Genomic DNA, 19,019 nt, shown 5'->3' with positions numbered 1-19,019 from the left:
TTCTAGGTGTCATTCACAAAAAAGTAACTTGAATTATTTTGATATTTTTTTCTTTTCAAATGGAAGATGTCAGCTAAGTGGCGATGAGTTGCTTACCGCATAGTTTGTGATTTGCTTTGGAAAAAGAAGTCTGAGATCACATGATTGGCGATAAATAAGTGGACAAACTTTCTGTATGAAACGTGGAAGGAATTTTGAAAAATAATCTTTTACTCTGTTGCTATCTTCTTTTTTAATGAAGTTATGGATTTTAGAAACTTTGCTATTACAGGTAGCATCAATTGCAGATGAATCAGCAGAATCAGAAGGGATAATTGATTCACAAAAACGTAGGGAAATACTGTCGAGAAGGCCTTCGTACCGGTAAGGACTTTGCATTTCGATTTTGCTGGTTTTTAAAGACAGTTAATATATTACAGCAAAACTGTCTGATAAAAGTCAGTAGCTTAGTTTTCTCATGGATGTGAAATATCCAATATATAAAATTATTTACATTCTTTTTTAGGAAAATTTTGAATGAACTCTCATCAGATGCTCCTGCAGTACCAAAGATTGAAGAAGAAAAGTCGGAAGATGAAGGAGCACCTTCTGGGACTTCTGCAATGGCCATGCCATCCAGCCTGTATCATACTAACACAGGGCAATACAGTACGTTTGCAAAGATACTGTGTGATGTTGCAGAATGAGAGCTTCTGTGTTTCTAAATAATTTCATTTTTCTATTTAATTTTTCCTGATGTGGGCATTATAGACTTAGTCTGTTTCTTGTAACGTTTGCTGATTGCTACACTTAGTCCTTCTTGAACTCTTATACATTAAAAATGTGAAGGGAATGCTGAGGTGAATTGAAAAATGTTGATGCTTTTATATGACTGTCCAGTGTTCTAAATCAGTGCAGTTTCAGATGACTGATTTGATATGTATTAGTGCTGTTTGTTACATGAAATGACAATTAGTGAGTTAGAGTTTTTTAAAGTGTAAGGTTGGAGTATGAAATTGCATCTTAACTTTGAATTTTCTTTCTTAAAAGAACTGTGTCTCTTCCTCTCCAGTCATCAATACTTTATATACTTTAGCTGTAGATTTAAACTAAATTGTGGTCTCCAACATTTGATAGTTCATCCAAACACAAGTTAAAAGTTAGATTCATGGTTCTGTTCTATAGATTTTTCTTTTTTGTGTGTGTGTGTGTGTGTTAAAAATGTTGTGTAACTCACTCCCCATAGCTTCTTTGTGCTTAATCACATAGCACCTCAAGAATAACTTTTTAATAATTAATTAATTTTAATTTTAACTATTTTTTCAATTATCTATTGGATAAAGCATCACTCTTACAGTTATTTTTTTCCATGTAGTTTCATGTGTAGCCACACTGAAACACAGGTATTTTTTCTTTGATATAATGACAGGAAAATTACAAAAGAAATGTTGTGGGTTTTTTTTCCTGAAACGAGACCAGAGGAAGTCTATTAAGACATTGCAGTGGCATATAAAAGAGAACAAAATGGCTCTCTAGTTGTATTCTAGTCACCCTTAGAATTCTTCAGTTGTTTTTAATTTATGCAACTAAAGTAATTATCAACTCTGAGAAAGCAGAACTTCTTATAATATTGTTTACCCCTTCAGCATAGAAAGTAGTTTTGCCTGGGCTCCAAAGCTGCTTTTCTTACCCTTTCTGTAACGTATAGAAATAAATAAATGTCTGCTTCATGATGTCCAACATCTGAAGTGCTCTTTTCTGTGGACTTATGGTCATGCTAAATGTTACTCAGTACAGAATTTGGCAGATATCCTTGAACAAATTAAATTATTTTCTTCAATTTTTGAATTATATTTTTAGTTTGGCTTAGGTTTAGTTTAAAAAAAAATAAAAAAATTGCAGTTTCCTAGCTTGAAAAGAAGTGCTGTAATGTCTGTACTACATTCTAGTGAGCTCCAAACCTTTAGGATTTCTAAGAAATTAGGAGTTTAGGTTTCTTAGTTGCAAATTCCTCTAGGAAACCAGAGTTGTACCTTTACCAGCAATGTCTGACAGGAGGTGATTCTTAACTTCTTATTAAGGATATTTTAATTTGAACATAGCTATAAATCATAGTGACAGGGAAGTGTATAAAAGAATAATGAAATTCACAGGTTTTGCTTTCTTGTTTATTCCAACATTTACTTCTGAAAAATCAAAACAGAAAGCATCACCAACAATGAGCTTGAATTAAGAATCCACAAAAATTTAATTAAATCTTAGTTTAAACCTGGCTTTTGCATGAGCGAAGCAGAGAAGATTTGTGGTTTATGCTGCTTTTTCTTTGAATGAATTATATTCATAGCCTAAAACACGTGCTGTATATTTAAAGTAATTTAACTTGTTAAATAGGTTCTTGGCCATAATGACACATTGCTTCAGGATGCAATGCCAGCCTTCATAGACTCTCCTGATTCTGGCTCCAGAACCTTGTTTTGAGAGCTTTGTCTTTTTAGAAATGATTTTTCTTACCCAATTTATTAGTTTATTAATTTGATTATTATTTTTTAAACATATATTAAACTTTTAAAGTTAAAATATCACACATATTTTGCTGCAGTGAAGTATGTGTGTTCTCTCTAATTCTGGTTAGGAAAAATTACATCAGTCTTTCTTAGGTTGCTGGTCATTACTCTGTTGCAAGTTATTGCTTGCCAGAAAACTTATATTTCAAGTTGAATCCAAGTGGTAGCAAGGGTGGTAATGTCCTTGTAGTAGAGAGGGGTCTTAATTTGGAATTTCCTGAAGAAAGCTTGACTGATTTCCACTCCTTGACACATATAAGGCACAGATCTGCAGCATTTCTGAGCAGCCGTCCTGTTGGCTGGCTGTGATCCTCAGAAACTGCTGCCAGCTGAAACCAGGAACACTGTGGGGGAACGCTGAGCCTCCTGTGTTGATTCCAGTCTGGATAGGATGCAGAAGGTCACTACATGTATCTATTTCACCTTTACATCTCCTGTCAATAGCTCTTCTGCTTATTATTATTTTATCTGAGTATTCCTCTCTTCTTGGCCAGCACTGGTTGTGTGGGTTCCCCGGTGCAGGCATCCGACACTTTGTGTTAAGCTTGTACAGTGTCCATGGCAATGAAGACCTGGTCTTACAGTGTCACTACAGCCATCTGTACTGCGCCCTGTTTTAAAACAAGTATATGTTACCACATTTGCTGATTCCTTATTTTCTCTACTGTTTTCTCTATTCCTGCATAGCAAACACAGTTCAGTGTAAAAGATAATCTCAACTGTATGTTGGTGTCTGGATGTCTGGGATGACTATTTTTAGAAGAACTTGATAAGTAAATTTTTCTGAAAAACAAATATATTTTCTCTGTTAGCAGCAGCAATGGCTGTTCTTTGCTTTCCTTTTACCAGCCAAAACGGTATGTTGCCATGGTTTCCAAATATCTTTTTCCTCAGAGCTTCTTGGCTTTGGCTTTTGGAAGCAGACAGACTGACAGGCATGACTAGCTAGATGAAATGTCTTTCCTAGTTACATCCATCAGCGTGTGTCATATCTTTCTGTAAGGAGAATGGATAGTTTTGTGTAAGGCGATGTTTTGCGTGTGAGCCTTTGTGGTGGTTTAACCACAGGTAGGACCATGCAGTCCTGCACTCACTCTCCCCACCTGGTGAGATGGGAAGGGAGTCACAACAAAGGGGCCACGGATTAGGATGAAGGGCAGGGACGGCTCACTCACCAGTTATGGTCACGGGCAAAACAGACTCAACTTGGGGAAGAAAAAATCAATTTAATTCATTGCCATTCTGAGTAGCACAGTGCGACATAACTTCTTAAGACACCTTCTTCCCACCCCTCCCTTCTTCCCAGGCTCAAATTAATTTGCTCCTGATTTCTCTACCTTCTCTCCCCCAGCACACGGGGGGCAGGGAATGGGGGTTACAGTCAGTTCACCTCTGCAGATCTTCCCGGAATTAAAGTACAGGAACAACACGAGTCCAGATGTTCCAACACAAGCTTCCCATGGAGTCACGGACCTCTTTGGGCTCAGCTCCCAGCTCCAGCATGGGGACGTCCATGGGCTGCAGACAGGCCTCTGGTCCAGCGCGCCTCCTCACCCCCTGGCTATGGGGGGTCCACCCCTGCTCTGGCATTAAGCGATTCTGGGGTCTCAGTTTCAGTCATACCTTCCCTCAGACTCAGCTTTCTGCTCCAGTGTGGAGTTCTCCATGGTCTACACGTGGGTCTCTGCTCCGCCATTGAACTTCCATGGGCTGCAGGGGACCTCCTTTGCCTTCTCCTGCTCCTTGCGGTTGAACTGGGTGTGAGAGATTCTCTGTCCTTCCCCTCCTCCTCCTTCCTCCTGGCAATGAAGCTCTCTCTTTGTTGAGGCCAATGGTTGTCTTTTGTTCAGGTCAATGGCCTCTCCTCCAGGTTCTCTCCACTTTCTTCTTTTCAGGACAGTCCTTCCCCTCACAAATATGGATTTGCACAGGTGTTTCTCTAGTGCTGATTGGCCCAGCCTGGGCTGGGGGGTCTCTGCCTTTGGAGCTGGGGGAGCTATCGCTCTCACAAGGTGGCCCTTCTCCCACTACCAAAAACTGTCCCCTCCCCCGCCGTCCCCCCAGCCCAACGCAACCTTATAACCTGAAGTGACTACAGACCTACTCTGTTGGCTGTAGTTCTGTCATATGGGTTATTGAATGCTGAAAAAACATTGGTTTGTCTCACCTATGGTGGTGGTCTAACTATGCAAGAGGTGTTTGTTCAGTTGGTGTGTGAATCAACCACCCCCTGGCTTTTGCCTGCTTGTGCATATCATCCTGTTCTGTCTGAAACGATGCAGCAGAAACGAAAACTACTGGTTCTTCTGCCATCTGTTTGGGTTACTTACTGTCATAGGACAGGTTTTTAACAATTGGAGAATTAAGAAAGCTTTTGGGAAAGACCAACTTTATCTGTTTTTCCCAGTTTTGGAAAGGAGGGAAAGATCTGATTTTGCTGGATTAGAGCTGTTGATTTTATTCAGAGAATGGCATTAGTATCACATTCAGTCCTAGCTAGAAGAGAAGAGGCAACTTGCTTCCACCTGCATGATCTGCAACTCCAGGGACTGTCCAGGAAAATCCTGTACTCTTCATTGAAGGCCCAGTTTCCAGTAAAGCTCCAGCACAACAAACAGTGGTTGAGATCAGGATGGTGAATGTGGTGGAGGCAGTGTGGTGTTCTGGTAATATGGCCAGAATCGATCCTGTAAGGGAGAGAGTTACTGGAGTTAATTCACTCCTGTTTAGGAAGCACAGGATTGTGATCTGAATGAATCATTGCAGGACAGCTGTGACTTGGTTCTTTACCCAGGCTCACTGCGAAGCCACAACGTTTGTATGATTATGTGCTGATGTTTTACTGCTCGGGAACCCAAGCTGAGTGTTTTTGTGCGTTGTGGTACTGTGATGGTGTACACGTACTATTTTTGGTGCTAACTCCGTGAGAGGTAAAATTCAGGTGTGTATAACTTCTCTGGGATGTAGAGGTGACAAATCCTGCTGGGAAGCTTGTGTGCTTCCAGGGAACCTGCTCTTGTCCTGGATCTTGTGAAAAACAGAGAAGACAATGATTTCTTGTTTCTCTCTCTTCCACCCTGCTCCAGATTGGGGCACTTTCTGCTTTGGAGGCCAGACTGAAACAACATCTTACTCTTCCCTGAAGGCTCCCCCTCCCCATCCCCCACTTAATGCCTTGTGGAGCCTGCATGCAGCACCCAGCTAGTTCCTACATTACATGTTCCACATTCTCAGGGTAGGACAGGAGGTCCGTGCTGAACCCCGTTCCAGTGTTGCAGATAAGGCTCTGCTTCATTCAGCATGAGAGAACTTCCCCAAATTGCTAGAATTTGGCAATTTTGGTAGATAACTCCACTACACTCTCAAAAAATTAGATGAGCTTCTAGCAGATAGTTACTATTGTCTAATTTACTAATAAGAGTTTACTAGTCAACTGTTAGTATCTCAGTGCTCTTTGAAGTGTTTCTGATGTTGCGCTTTCAAGATAACCTACTATTAAGACAGAACATTTGCAATCAACTATATCCATAACTCATGTTGGTGTCCACCAAATCTGTGTATTCAGATAACCAGAGCTCAGCCTTCAGTAATATCATCACATACTGTGAATCTGACAGTGAAATCAGGAGTTGGCAGTCCTGAGTCTGTGCCTATATATGACTTTTGTACCATCTCAAGCCACTTTAAATACAATGACAGTGATTGTAGTTTAAATATCCTTTGGGGGATAAAGAAGTTTGTTACTCCTTGGGAACTGAATTCTCATCTGAAAGTTCTAGTAGTACTTTAATTAATATAAGAGACATGGATTTGATGGATGGACCACTCGGTGGATAAGGAATTGGCTGTATGGTCACACTCAAAGGGTAGCAGTCAATGGCTTGATGTCAGGGTGGAGACCAGTGACAAGTGGCATCCCTCAGGGGTCCACGCTGGGACCAGTATTATTTAGCATCTTTGTTGGAGGCATGGATGGTGGGATAGAGTGCGCCCTCAGAAAGTTTGCAGGTGGCACCAAGCTGAGTGATGTGGTTGCTACTCTGGAATGAAGGGTTGCTATCCAGAGAGACCTTGGCAGGCTAGAGAGTTGGGCCTGTACAAACTTCATTAAGTTCAACAAGGCCAAGTGCAAGGTCCTTCCTGCACCAGGGTTGGGGCAGTCCCAAGCACGAATACAGGCCGGGTGGAAAATGAATCAAGAGCAACCCTGGGGAGAAAGACTTGGAAGTATTGGTGGATGAAAAGCTGGACATGAGCTGGCAACGTGCACTTGAAACGCAGAAGGCCAACTGTATCCTGGGATGCATCAAAAGAAGTGTGGCCAGCAGGTCAAGGGAGGTGATTCTGCCCCTCTACTCCACTCTGGTGAGACCCCACCTGGAGTACTGTGTCCAGCTCTGGACTCCTCAGTACAAAACATGGACCTGTTGGAATGAGTCCAGAGGAGGGCCACAAAAATGATCAGAGGGCTGGAGCACCTCTCGTATGAGGATAAGCTGAGAGAATTAGGTGGTTTAGCCTGGAGAAGAGAAGGCTCTGGGGAGACCTTATATTGGCCTTCCAGTATGTAAAAGGGGGTCTACAGGAAAGATGGGGAGGGACTCTTAATCAGGGAGTGTAGTGACAGGACAAGAGATAATGGTTTTAAACTGGAAGAGGGTAAATTTAGATAAGATATTAGGAATAAACTCTTCACTGTGAGGGTGGTCAGACACTGGAACAGTGAAGTTGTGGATGCCCCCTCCCTGGAAGTGTCCAAGGCCAGGTTGGATGAGGCTTTGAGTGGCCCTGCCATAGCAGGGGTGTTGGAACTAGATGATCTTTAAGGTCCCTTCCAACCCAAACCATGCTATGATATTTCTGCTCTTAACGAAGACAATGCTAATTTCAAAAGGAATATACAGTTAATAACCTCTCCAGGGAATTTGATTTTTGTCTAAATACCTCTATGTGGGGGAAGTATATTTGTGTTTTTCATATCGCTGATTACATGGGAGGAAAAAAACCCCTCTGTTCTCTTTCTCTTTTTACATAAGCATTTGACTCTTCACAGCTTTGTACAACTTGGAGAAACATTGTTGGGCTAGACTTTCTCTCACACTAAGGAAAGGATTGTGAGTGTCAGAAGAGTTGCTCTTCCTTTGTCTAGATGTCCTGGTTTTTGTTTTGTGGGAGTTGATAAACATAGCTTTTAATTATTTTATTTTTGAAATAACTTTTAAAAATTTCTGTTTAAAATAACAATGGTTCTGTATGGCTAGGAGCTACTGTTCTTTTTTTTTCTTGTATTAAAACTATTTGAAGACAGTTAATATTTCTGGAAGCATAGAGATAAAATTGTTTAGAACATTGCTTTTTATCTGTTGTACACATGGCATGTACTACACAACAGACTTTATTTGTGGAAATCAGTATGAAATTATGTCAATTTTATTATACAAATGATCTTTGAGCAAGGAGAGGAGCAGGAGTCCTATCAGACAATGCTTATTTAAAAAAGGGAGATACACTTTTTAACATGTGTTCTGTCTCTTTCTGTTGCCTAACTTTTCTTTTTCTTTTTATGTTTAGTTACTATAACTCAAGGTGGTACAATCCAGATTTCTAATCCAGCCTCTGATGGTGTCCAAGGTCTACACACATTAACAATGACGAATTCAGGAGCTCCTCAGCCAGGTGCTACCATTGTGCAATATGCAGGACAATCACCTGATGGCACACAGCAGTTTTATGTTCCTGGAAGCCAAGTTGTTGTTCAAGGTACATTTTATTAGTCTACTGCCTTTTAGTTTTTTCATATAAAAATTTTTGAAGAGGCTTTTTATTTTGTGTTGCACTATTAAATAAAATATTTATGCATAACGAGATGAAAGACAGTCTTAGGAGGACACTCAGTTTCTCTGCTCAGTAAAGCAGCTACTTCTTATAAAAAAGTTGTGAGGAGTAAATAACAGTATCAAATCACATTTAAGATATTAAACTTCTTTTTTTTCCAATAGTTAATCAGTCTTAATAAAACACAGGTTCTGAAGTTCTTTGGGTAAGTTTAGGGCAGAATTTCCTCGCAATTTATGACTCTAGGTTATTAGACAGGAGATACTTTACTGAAGCTAGTTTTCTCATGGAAGAACATTTTGTAAGGCCTATAAAATGCACACATGTGAATTGTACTGTGAATAGTGAATTCTTGAACTTTAACGTAGTTTATGCAGGATTTTGTTTCCTTCCACTGTTCTCAGCCTTTTGGAAATGCTGAGGGAGATTGAGAGTGAAAGGTATCTTGGATTCTTATTGTTACCAGGGAAAGTAGAGTTGGGATTTGGGTTATGCTGAGGAAAAGCTTTGAAAATAGGGAAGAGATTTCTCTATGGAGACACTAAATTAATGGCTACTTTGGAGGGTATAGGAAATTTATTTTTCCTTTTTACTATTTTTTGTTTTTTTTTTTAAATCAGTACAGAGAAGTAGGGAGGGAGGGGCTGTATAAATGCTTGCTGAAGCCAGAACTGCTATCTGAAATAAACTGTGAGAAGAGCCAGGAAGATTTTAAATATGTATTCATGGAGTGTATGAGAGTCATTGACTAAATATAGACACAGGTATCTGAGATAGTTGGTGAGGTCCAGGTTGAGGTGCTTTCTTTGCCCTAATATGGATGATCAAAATAAGTTCTGTCTTTAAGTGGCTGCTTCTCTCCCTTTGCTGTAAAGGAAGCCCAGGATGTAAATCAAGCCAATAGCTTGTAGATACCTGAACTTGTTGAGACAATGCTAGATAATGATACCAAATTGGAATTCTTCCATTGCCTCCAGTTAACTCTTTGCTGAAATATGTTGTTTTTCCAAGACTTTTCAGAAGCGTTTCAAGGAAGCTCTAAGACTATAATATGAAAAACACTAAACCAAAATGTTAGTGTTCCTCATACAGAGAGTACATACAGAGAAGTAATAACTTCCCTAAGAATTATTTGAATACATTCTTAGCAAGGCCTTAAGACCCACATTTGGCTGTCCTCCAAACAAGTTTCCCACTCAGGTAGCACATGTTTTCTCAGTATGAACCTAACATGTTTTCTGTACACATGCATACACATCCCTTAAATCAGATGGCTTCTCAGTCACTCCAGGTTGACTGTAATATTTTGTGTGTATTGCTTTGATTCTTCAGAGCTTCTGCAGGTGGGAGGGCACGGAGAGTAGCTCCTCGGTTGTTTCCTGAAACCTCCTCAGTCTGTGAGGAAACACAGTATTTCAGCATTTCAGTTCTTGGGAATTTCATTCGACTGGCCTTCCCTTACAGACTCTTTGTTACAGGGTTGTCCTCTGACAAGGCTGTCCTCTAACAAACCTGAATTATTCAGGATGGAGTGAGATAATTAAATTAATTGGATATACTAGTCTCTAATATGTCCTTACTACAGGTCATCTTGCCTATGCTAGAAAGTCTGTACGAATATAGTTTACGAATGTTTGTCATTTACCTACGCTTTGTAGTTGTCTGTTCATCTAACATCATGATAGCACATATTATAATGGAAAAGCAACATTCTACTTAGTAATCCTTCCACTTATGTATATTTTTATAATGGTTTTGGGAAGACAGCATATAAGCTTTATTGTTATAATCATAGAAGAAAAAGAAAACAAAAAGGAACAAATATCAGCCCTAGGGCAGAACAGATCTGTTTCAGAATCTTTCAGATAGTATATGTATTTATATTTTTTCTAAAGTATCTGTTGATGAATTGCATGTAATGATGGATAGCATCACCTAAACCCTGTGCTTGATGTTTTCTGATAACCTGTGATGGGGAAAAAGGATTAATATAAAAGCACCAAAGCTGTTGATCCAACTGAGCGATATTTCATTTGCTACAAGTTTACATTCACAGGCAAAGTAAGAGGCAGTTCTGATTTCCTGATAGTTTCCAGTTTGCTAGCTGAAGCAAAACAAAGTGTTTAATTATTAGTGACAATTAATGTAGAAAAGTTGTATCAAAAATCATTCTGTTGGAGTCTATGTGTGTTTTCATAATGTGGCTGGTGATATGAACATTTACGTTTGAGATCTGTAGCTTGAATTTCTAGTGTGCTTCAGTTCTGATCTTCTGTTGGTCCTGTAATCACAGGGCACTCCTTTTTTGCGCTGATGCTGCCGTTATTGCTGTCTTTGGCATAGTTTTACAGCTGATGAATTACCAGTCTGAATTTGTTTATTACAGACAAAGGCCTTCAAAGTTTGTTATGTCCTACAAACAGACCAGTGCCTGGACTGTTGGTCTGAAACTAATTTTATTTAAACTGACATAAATAAGGAGTAACTCTGTTAGAGTTAAGAATTTTTTATTTTTTTAAAACTAAGTCAACTAGATGTCTTAGGCTTACTTTGAAGAAGGAGGGAACAGGGGAGAGGTAGCCCTTATCCAGAGTTACTGTTCTGCCTGTTACAGCATCTGAAATCACTAGCTTTTTTTGGAGCTTTCTCCCATCTTTCTGGAGCTTTTAACTGAAATTAAATGAGTGGGTTGTGGGTTCCCCTGCACTGCCAGGTGCTTTAGCCTTTCATTTACCTATTTGTTATAGCTTATTAAGCTTTCCTGACTTGTGTATCTGTCCGACAGAGTTCTTTGTCTTTTAGTGGAACTGCTCCAATCAAAACAATTGCACGTCTTTTAAATACAATTTCTCTATTTTCTATCCAATCATGACTTTATCATTGTGATTTGTTTATGAATTCTGGAGCCACATTTTAATTTCTGTCAGTCAGTGCTGTGAATTTTCAGGTCTTGCTTTACAGCCAGCTTTGTGGTGAGTGAGTGCTTTCTGTAGCTTTATGAATAATTCAGGGAAAAAGAACAAAGCTAGGCTTATAGAAATATGGAAGAGGAAGGGAAAAAAGGTTTACTGGAAAGGGAGTTCTTTGGGCTGCAGTTTCAGTGAGCTGTTCCAGTGCCAGAGCACATTAATGACAGTGGTAAGCAAGTGAGGTCACTGTGATGTCAGTGCTTTTGCTTGTAATCCTGCACATGCTTGCTAGTTTGGAACAGTTCATGCTGAGCTCTGGTAGAGGAACAGGAGAATCGTGTGTGCAGAAGCTGATCATGGCTGTAACAGGAGATGAAACAGGTAAAAATTTTGTTGGTCTTTTACATGATATTTTTGGATGTCTAAGCAGTGCTTACTTGGCATTTGTGACATTTTCTTTTGAACCTGTTGCTGTAACAGTTTCGTCTTTCAAAACCAGTACAAATAGCTTCTGGTTGTATCTAGTCGGTGTAGGATTTCAGGGCAATTTTAACTATTTCATTTGAGGGGGGAAAAACCCACTGTTAGTGCCTGAGTTCTTGCACAGATTGATTGAAATAACTAATCTTTACTATTTGATGCAGGATTTTACTGAAAAATCCACCACTCTTTTAAATCCTTCTATATTGTGGAGGTAGTAATACACATTAACATGTTTAGAATTGCTTTTTATTTAGCAAAAATGACGCTGCTTTTTTGTTTAGCAATAAGCACTTAAGATTTGATAACTAAAATGGGTTTAAGCATAGCTGTAAGAGAAAGGCGTGTGTTGTTTCAGTCGCGTAAATGAACCCCGTGCTTTCATGATTAAAGAAAACACTGAAGGCAAACAAATTTGAGAGGGCAATAATTCAAGTATTGTAACGCCAGCTTGTTTTCTCCTCCACTGTTAAAATGGTCTGTTCCTCAGCTAATTAAGTTCAAAAGGCTGACGTCATTAGATTTCCTGGAATCGTGTTGCAGTAGGGAACTGGAAAAGTTAAACTCCAAACAAGATACACATTGACGTCAGCTCCAAGTCATGCTGCGATTTAGTCAGTTCCTTTCTGCTTCGTCAGTTGCCTCCGGCAGATCTGTGCTGTTAACCAGTTCGCGGCCGGTACCTACGTGCTGCTGCTCGTTACTGGTACATATTGTTTCATTAATCCAAAGAAAAGTATCTTCTCCAAGTCCACGCTTTGTTTTTTTGTTGTTGTTGTTGTTGTTGTTGTGTTGGTTTGATTTTTTGTAATGTTCAAAGGAATAATTATTCCTGCCTTGTTTAGCCAGTTTAGTGGTGAAGTTCAAAAGCCTTTGATAATCTACTCCCATCATTATGACTCACAGAAGGGGGAATAGACTAATACATATCAGGCTTTTTTTTCCCCGATAGTCACTGAAAGAACTCTAGTGCAGGGATGCTCTCTAGTGTTCAGCAAGTTACTTTTTCCAAGAACCTACTAATACAAGGTGGTTTATTTTTTGAAATTAATTTTGGTTTGTTTGTTGGGTTTTTTGTTTTGTTTTGTTTTTAAGGGCTGAGAGCTTGATTTACAAGGTTAGTTGAATTCTTTCAAATGTGGTTTGTGGTTTTGGGTTGGGTTGTTGTTTTTTTTTTTGTTTATCTTTCTGTTAATAATTTCCTTTTTGTATGTCTCAACTCAAAGCTTCAGATTTTCAGTGACTTTTTACTCCCTTGCAATTTTAAGGAGAAAAGAAAAATATTACCTGAGGCAATGTGTCAGGGAAACACACCATCTCAGGTTTGTTGCGTTTTTAACAATCTCAGTCCTACATAGGATATGTTAGGAATGACTTCAAAACTCCATGGAGTTTCATTAGAAATCACCACAGAGGTTTCTCAGTCTGGATCAAGGTGTGTGGGATTTTTGTCTCAGATGCTGAAATGGAAGGGATCCTGCTCTGTAATATGTAGATACATTATTAAACTTAAACTGATATTTTTCAAGGGTGTTTTTTCCCTCCTGCTTAAATCCCGTTTCATCTTTCCCAATGTCTTCTTCAAGGGGAACAGTATTTTATTGTAACTTTTTTGAGATATAATAGAAAAAGTTTTGCAGACTGTAAAATAATTGATTTGCAACAGTGTATCATAACGTACATATTGCTGCACAACTAAAATATGCTTTGTCAATGCTATGCTTGCCTTTTTTTATTTTATTTTATTTTTAATATTTTATTACTGCAGTGCCTGAGTTTTCAAGTTCTGTACTATCAAAATGGTTATGTATCTCTGTTCCCAGGCTGGGAGGTTTGTCGGTGAGCCAGCTGTCAGGCAGGACAGACACTACTGGAACCTGCTCAAACTATTCATGCAACTTGTTATTACTTACAGTGGTGTTTGCTGATCCCGGCTGAGATAGGGACTCACTTTTGTTAAGCCGTTGCGGGTACATTATCGCATTGAATCCTCTTAACAACAGCAGCAGCATTCAGTCCTGTTAGCTCTAACCTCTGAGTGTAAGTCAAAGTTGGTCTTGCCAGGCTGAGGTGACCTCGTTATGGGTCTTTCCCCATGACTTGATCTACAGAATGATTCCCTTGGATTTCTAATTCATTGTAGCTAAGGCAAGCTAAGATAACATCTCTTTTTTACCTACTGATGAGAGTTAGAAAAAGGTAGCTCTTGCCACAGACTCTATAAAACGTATGTAATGTGGCCACCATAAAGGTGAGCCTCAAGAGTTTCTAAAAATCCATTTTTTTAAGTAGTGAGCTGAAGTATTGTACCATTGACATAACTGGGGCTGCTAACAGATGTGGAGAACTTAAAGAGAAGGTTAAATAATTCTCTTGTAGATAACACAAGACAGCAAAGCCCTGTGTTAATGGTGGCTGCCTGCTGGTGCTCACAGGGCTGTCCTGGGCTGATTTTTCTCTCCCTCCCCCATCCCCAGGGGATTATCCCTCACCCAGGTCAGTTCACTGGTCTAGTTCATCTTGTAATTCCACAAACACTTTTACCCGCTGGACCAAGAGAGGGGGGAGGTGCAGAGTATTTAAGCTGATAATGATTTCAGGACATGGCTGTGGAATTGTAGTCTAAACACAGCTTGATCATATTTTTTGTATTTAATTAGTGAAGCATCAGCATGAACTTAATTAAAAATAATATGATTTTTTAATTAAGTTTAGGTTTTGATTGGGGGTTTTTTACCCCTGTAGCTGACTGATATCTCTTTTCTGCTCTCCCCAAAGTATTTTTGTCTATGTTTTATTTTTCCAAGTTAAGTTTTTCCATTATTTGAATATTACTTTAAAGAATTAAAGTATAAATTAAGTATAACAAAACAGCCCCTGAAATTTCATCTTTTATATTCAGTTGATTTAATGACAAAAATTTAAGTTTTGTTCTGTGATAATATAAAATACTTATGGGAAGGAATGGGTAAATACTTGCTTATAATTAGAAGAGGGATACTTTTTTTTTCTGTGTCAGACAAGACACAAGTACTTAGGACTTTCACAGTGTTTTAAAGTTGGAACTTTAAGTTGGAACTCATGTAGGAACAAAGTACCTCAGAAATACAGAAATGAAGTGAGACTATCAGAAAGGTATTGATTCCACATAACATGTCAGATTTCAGCTCTGCATTTATCATGGGGAGAGCTCAAAACTGGTAAGGCTCAGGAGCTGAATCTGGACTTTTACTGTGTAGCTAAACCCCTTCCTGTGCAACTGCCACTGCCTCCTCTTCCCTGCTAATACCACAGCATCCTATTTATGGTCCAGTTGCTCAAGGAACATACTCCTCCTCTTCACTACGAGCACTTATCTGTTCCTTCTCGTTTTGGCAACAGCAGCTTTCGCTGGTTTTCCAAGGGTTGCCAAACTGTTTGTGTAAAGGGGGGAGAGGCAGCAAGGATGGTGCTGTTGCTCTCACAGGGAAGGAGGAAAAAGTTTGACTCCCGAAGCCTCTATTAGAGGACAAGGGTAGCATACGAAGCTCAGTGGCTGCAACAGCAGGACCATCTTTTAATGAGATTGTGCAAACAGGAAATAAGTGTAGATGCTCTGACAGTGTTTCTCAAACAGCTTTCCCTGTGTTGCCTGAAAAGAGCCATGTGGAAGCTTTCACAGGCTTCAGTCTGGCCACAGGCTGGATCAATTTAGATAACTTATTTTACAGTGTGAAAATAAAAGCTATTAAGATAACAAATATAGTTGTGATACTATAGGCCTGTGATATATTTTTATGTGGCAGGGATCCTGGATAACTCATCAACAGAAATCTGTTATTTCCAGAGAAACTTTTGCATGGTTCTTTTTTGCCATAAAGTTTAAAATATGATTCTTTTATACAGCTGCCACTGGAGACATGCCAACTTACCAGATTCGAACTCCCACTACTACCTTACCTCAGGGAGTGGTAATGGCAGCCTCACCAGGGACTTTGCACAGCCCTCAGCAACTGGCAGAAGAGGCAACACGCAAGAGAGAGCTGAGACTTATGAAAAATAGGTAAGACTATGTAACACCTAACAGCATTGCAAAAAAGCCCCCAAAACATTCTAATGAAGTTTTCTTCTTAAGGCCATGAGTGCTGCCTGTGATTGATGAAGGCAAGGCAAGAAATTCTTTGTCAGTCGTCCCACATCCTATAGCATTGAGTATTGGCTGCTAATTCAGGAAAGTTAGAGGTGACCTTATCACCATGGAATTTTAGTTCTAATTATGGTAATTCAGAAACCAGTATTAATGTTGTCCCTTTCTGATTTTTGTGATGATCTGGAGCTATACTTATTGTTGCTTCCCCGCCCCCTGACAGTAAAATGACCATTATGGGATTGTTCATCTTGAAACATCCCAGCAAATAATTGGTTAGGAAAATATCTGAGGATCTCATTAGCAGCTGTCCATTAATGATGCTGTGAAGAGGACTTATTCTAGGATGGAATGATAATTATAGACTTTCCTAAATACTTAGCTACTGGGATAAATTATTGTGCAGTGCCTCTTTCATTTTGTGAGTTGGCTGTATGTTTTTTAATTAGTTGGTGTGGACTTGACTATATACTGTTAAGTGCCAGTCTTTCTCTGGGCATTCTTCTTGCTGTTCTTCAAGACCTTTTTTTTTAAATGCATAGCTGCTGCTATCAGTGGCAGTTAGATAAATGGAAGTAGTCTGCTATGCAGATCTCTAATACATTGAATAGCCACTTGCCTTATCATTGAATTAACAGTATTGCTTTGCTCTCATGCCTGTCCTTTGTTTTGAATTACTCACGAGGATTGCTGAATTTTTGTGTCACCTTTTGTTTCTCTTCTCTTCAGTTTTAAAACTGTTGTCTGTGCAATCTCTCCTATCACTTGCTGGAAAGTTACACTCTCACAATTTGACAATTTCTCATGTTCCAAGTTGTTAAAGGAGTGGACTCCCAGTACTTCTAAAATTTCTTCTCGAATTGAATGCTTGTTCAGTCACATGCTTCTGAAAATGCTACGCAAGGTGTTTACCTTCAGTATAACAGAATTTTGAGCAGAGCTATGAGAATGGCTTCAGACTGCTATTTGCCAACACTAAAAAAAAACCAAGATGCATGTGGCTGAAATGTGCCCAGGGGGACAGTTCAGAAATGCTAGTAAATTCTATTTGTTTGGACTTAAATTTTACTGTAGATTGTTATGGTAAAAAAAATGACAGCAGGTTGCAAGCTTGGCATCTAGCTTTTGATCTGAAGGGAGTAGTGTTATACTTGTATTTTCTGAAAGTAAATTTTTTGGGTTTGGTTTTAAGATTTTGATTGCAGAAGATAATACTCCTGATAAACACACAAAATGGAATGTGAGTGGAAGAAATGCTGCTTTCAGTCTTAATGTTTAGTACAGCTCAGGTCCATACGTTATCATTTCCTGTTTGTCTCAGTTCCTCTGTGTTTTAATTCCATCTTTGTATTTGCTGATGCTGAATTTGTTTCAAGTTCTAGTTGTTTCAAATTGTATTTTAGCTGCGTTGTTGCTTATGGCTGTTACGTGCTGTTCTGTTTGTGCAATCCAGCAGCAGTTGTTGTTGGTGGTGGTGGTTGTTGTTGTTGTTATTGTATTGCAAGATTGCAGGTAATTTCATTTACCCAGTCTTTGCCATATTGTGGCTGTTCCTGTAGTCATTTGCCTTGTATTGGTTCCAGGGAAGCTGCCAGAGAATGTCGCAGAAAGAAGAAGGAATATGTCAAATGTCTTGAAAATCGTGTGGCTGTGCTTGAAAACCAAAACAAGACTCTCATTGAGGAACTCAAGGCCCTCAAAGATCTTTATTGTCATAAAGCAGAATAACTGTCTTTCATTTGGACCTTGTTTATTATGAACTTTAATCAAAGCATGAGAGGAAGCAATTCTACAGATTGCCGTATGAACTTGAGAAAGAGACACTTGAGGCCCTTGTGGAACCCAGTTTTGCTTAGTGTTTTCAGACTGATCTGGGAGATATTCCAAAATTTGGAATTCTGTCATATTCTCCATACTCTGCTGAGCTTTCTAATGGCATGCAAATGGCTTTTTTGTTTGCACTTTTTACTTCTGCTTTTTGCAGGGAAGCTGCTAAAGAATGTCGACGTCGGAAGAAAGAATACATAAAATGTCTGGAGAGTCGTGTTGCAGTGCTAGAAGTTCAGAACAAGAAACTTATAGAGGAGCTTGAAACCCTAAAAGACATTTACTCTTCCAAAACAGATTAGTAAAAATATTTATTATACTGTGAACTGACTAAAATATGTCCAGTTGCTTTATAAGGCAATACATAGCCAACATGAATTATGGCTTTCTCTTTGTGTCATTTATATTATTTTCCAACTTCTAACATTCCTGAAATGCTTTCCTGCTTTTTGTCACTTCATAGCTCTAATTTCAGGTTTTTAATGCCCCTCCCTTCCAATCTCCCGAGGAGCCAAATGTTAAAAAAGTGCAACACAGTAAAAAAGCGCGTAATTTTTAAGAGCTGTTTCTTTGCCATATATTTACATGCTACTTTTTACACGTTACCGAGTGTCCTGCACATACAAAATATTTTACAATTGTTTCAGATGAATCATAAAGATAATGCATCCAGTAATACAAGAAAAACAAACAACCCAAGGTATCTCAGGAAAGAGTTTATAACAGAATGTTATGATTACATGTATGTACTAGCGTACTAGTCTACAGATGATTTTATGGCATATTTTTATATTAGCTGCTTTGTGGAAAAAAGTATTGTATTGCTGTCACTGAGTGCCATGGTTAAAGATAGTTTTTAATAGAACCATGTTGTTTAACCTGTGTAGTGTCTGATTTCCTTTAGACATCTGGTTGTTTGAGATACTTTAAAACGTATGGGTATCTGGAATAGGACAAAAGCCATACCTAAACTCGTGACATGATGCTAAGTATACTGTAAATACCTGAAAGAAGCTGTTTGTTATATGGCTGCTGTTGAGTTAAATTTTCTGTAGTCTGCAGAATTTTTGATTTATTAGAGGTCTATATATCAAAATTCAATTTTGCATGCTGAATGCTTCATGTTCTAGATTCTGGACAGTTATAGACAGTTGTCCATAGCGAAGGCTGATGGTGTAGTTCTTTTCACACTTTCTGCAAAGTACTGAGAAGAAGTAAAGGTGACCTAAAGAAGGAAGCTTTCCAATAAACCCTAACTATCTGCTGACTCGCAGGGTTCTGGAATAGCCTATAGGTGAG

At 39.0% G+C, this 19,019-nt stretch overlaps 1 protein-coding gene across 5 annotated transcripts; it reads left to right on the top strand.

The window, feature by feature from the left end:
- Nucleotides 1-269: 269 nt before the first annotated feature.
- On the top strand, nt 270-18,595 carry CREM (cAMP responsive element modulator). Of its 5 annotated transcripts, none has more exons than XM_010171097.1 (5): nt 270-363; nt 506-648; nt 8,115-8,303; nt 15,653-15,809; nt 17,878-18,595. In XM_010171097.1, exons 2-5 carry the CDS (start codon nt 603-605, stop codon nt 18,020-18,022), a joined length of 537 nt encoding a protein of 178 aa, XP_010169399.1. In that variant the 5' UTR covers nt 270-363; nt 506-602; the 3' UTR covers nt 18,023-18,595. The 5 variants fall into 5 exon arrangements, with proteins under 5 accessions (XP_010169399.1, XP_010169398.1, XP_028941563.1 ...); XM_010171096.1 differs by having other exon boundaries at nt 17,477-18,595; XM_029085730.1 differs by lacking the exons at nt 270-363; nt 506-648; nt 8,115-8,303 and adding an exon at nt 11,315-11,350 and having other exon boundaries at nt 17,477-18,281.
- The last annotated feature ends 424 nt before the right edge of the window (nt 18,596-19,019 follow it).

This window comes from Antrostomus carolinensis, unplaced genomic scaffold (genome assembly GCF_000700745.2).
Source record: "Antrostomus carolinensis isolate BGI_N321 unplaced genomic scaffold, ASM70074v2 scaffold2367, whole genome shotgun sequence".
Classification (NCBI taxonomy): domain Eukaryota; kingdom Metazoa; phylum Chordata; class Aves; order Caprimulgiformes; family Caprimulgidae; genus Antrostomus; species Antrostomus carolinensis.
Note: the sequence above shows the minus strand (reverse complement) of the source record. Positions and strands in the feature narration are given on the sequence as shown.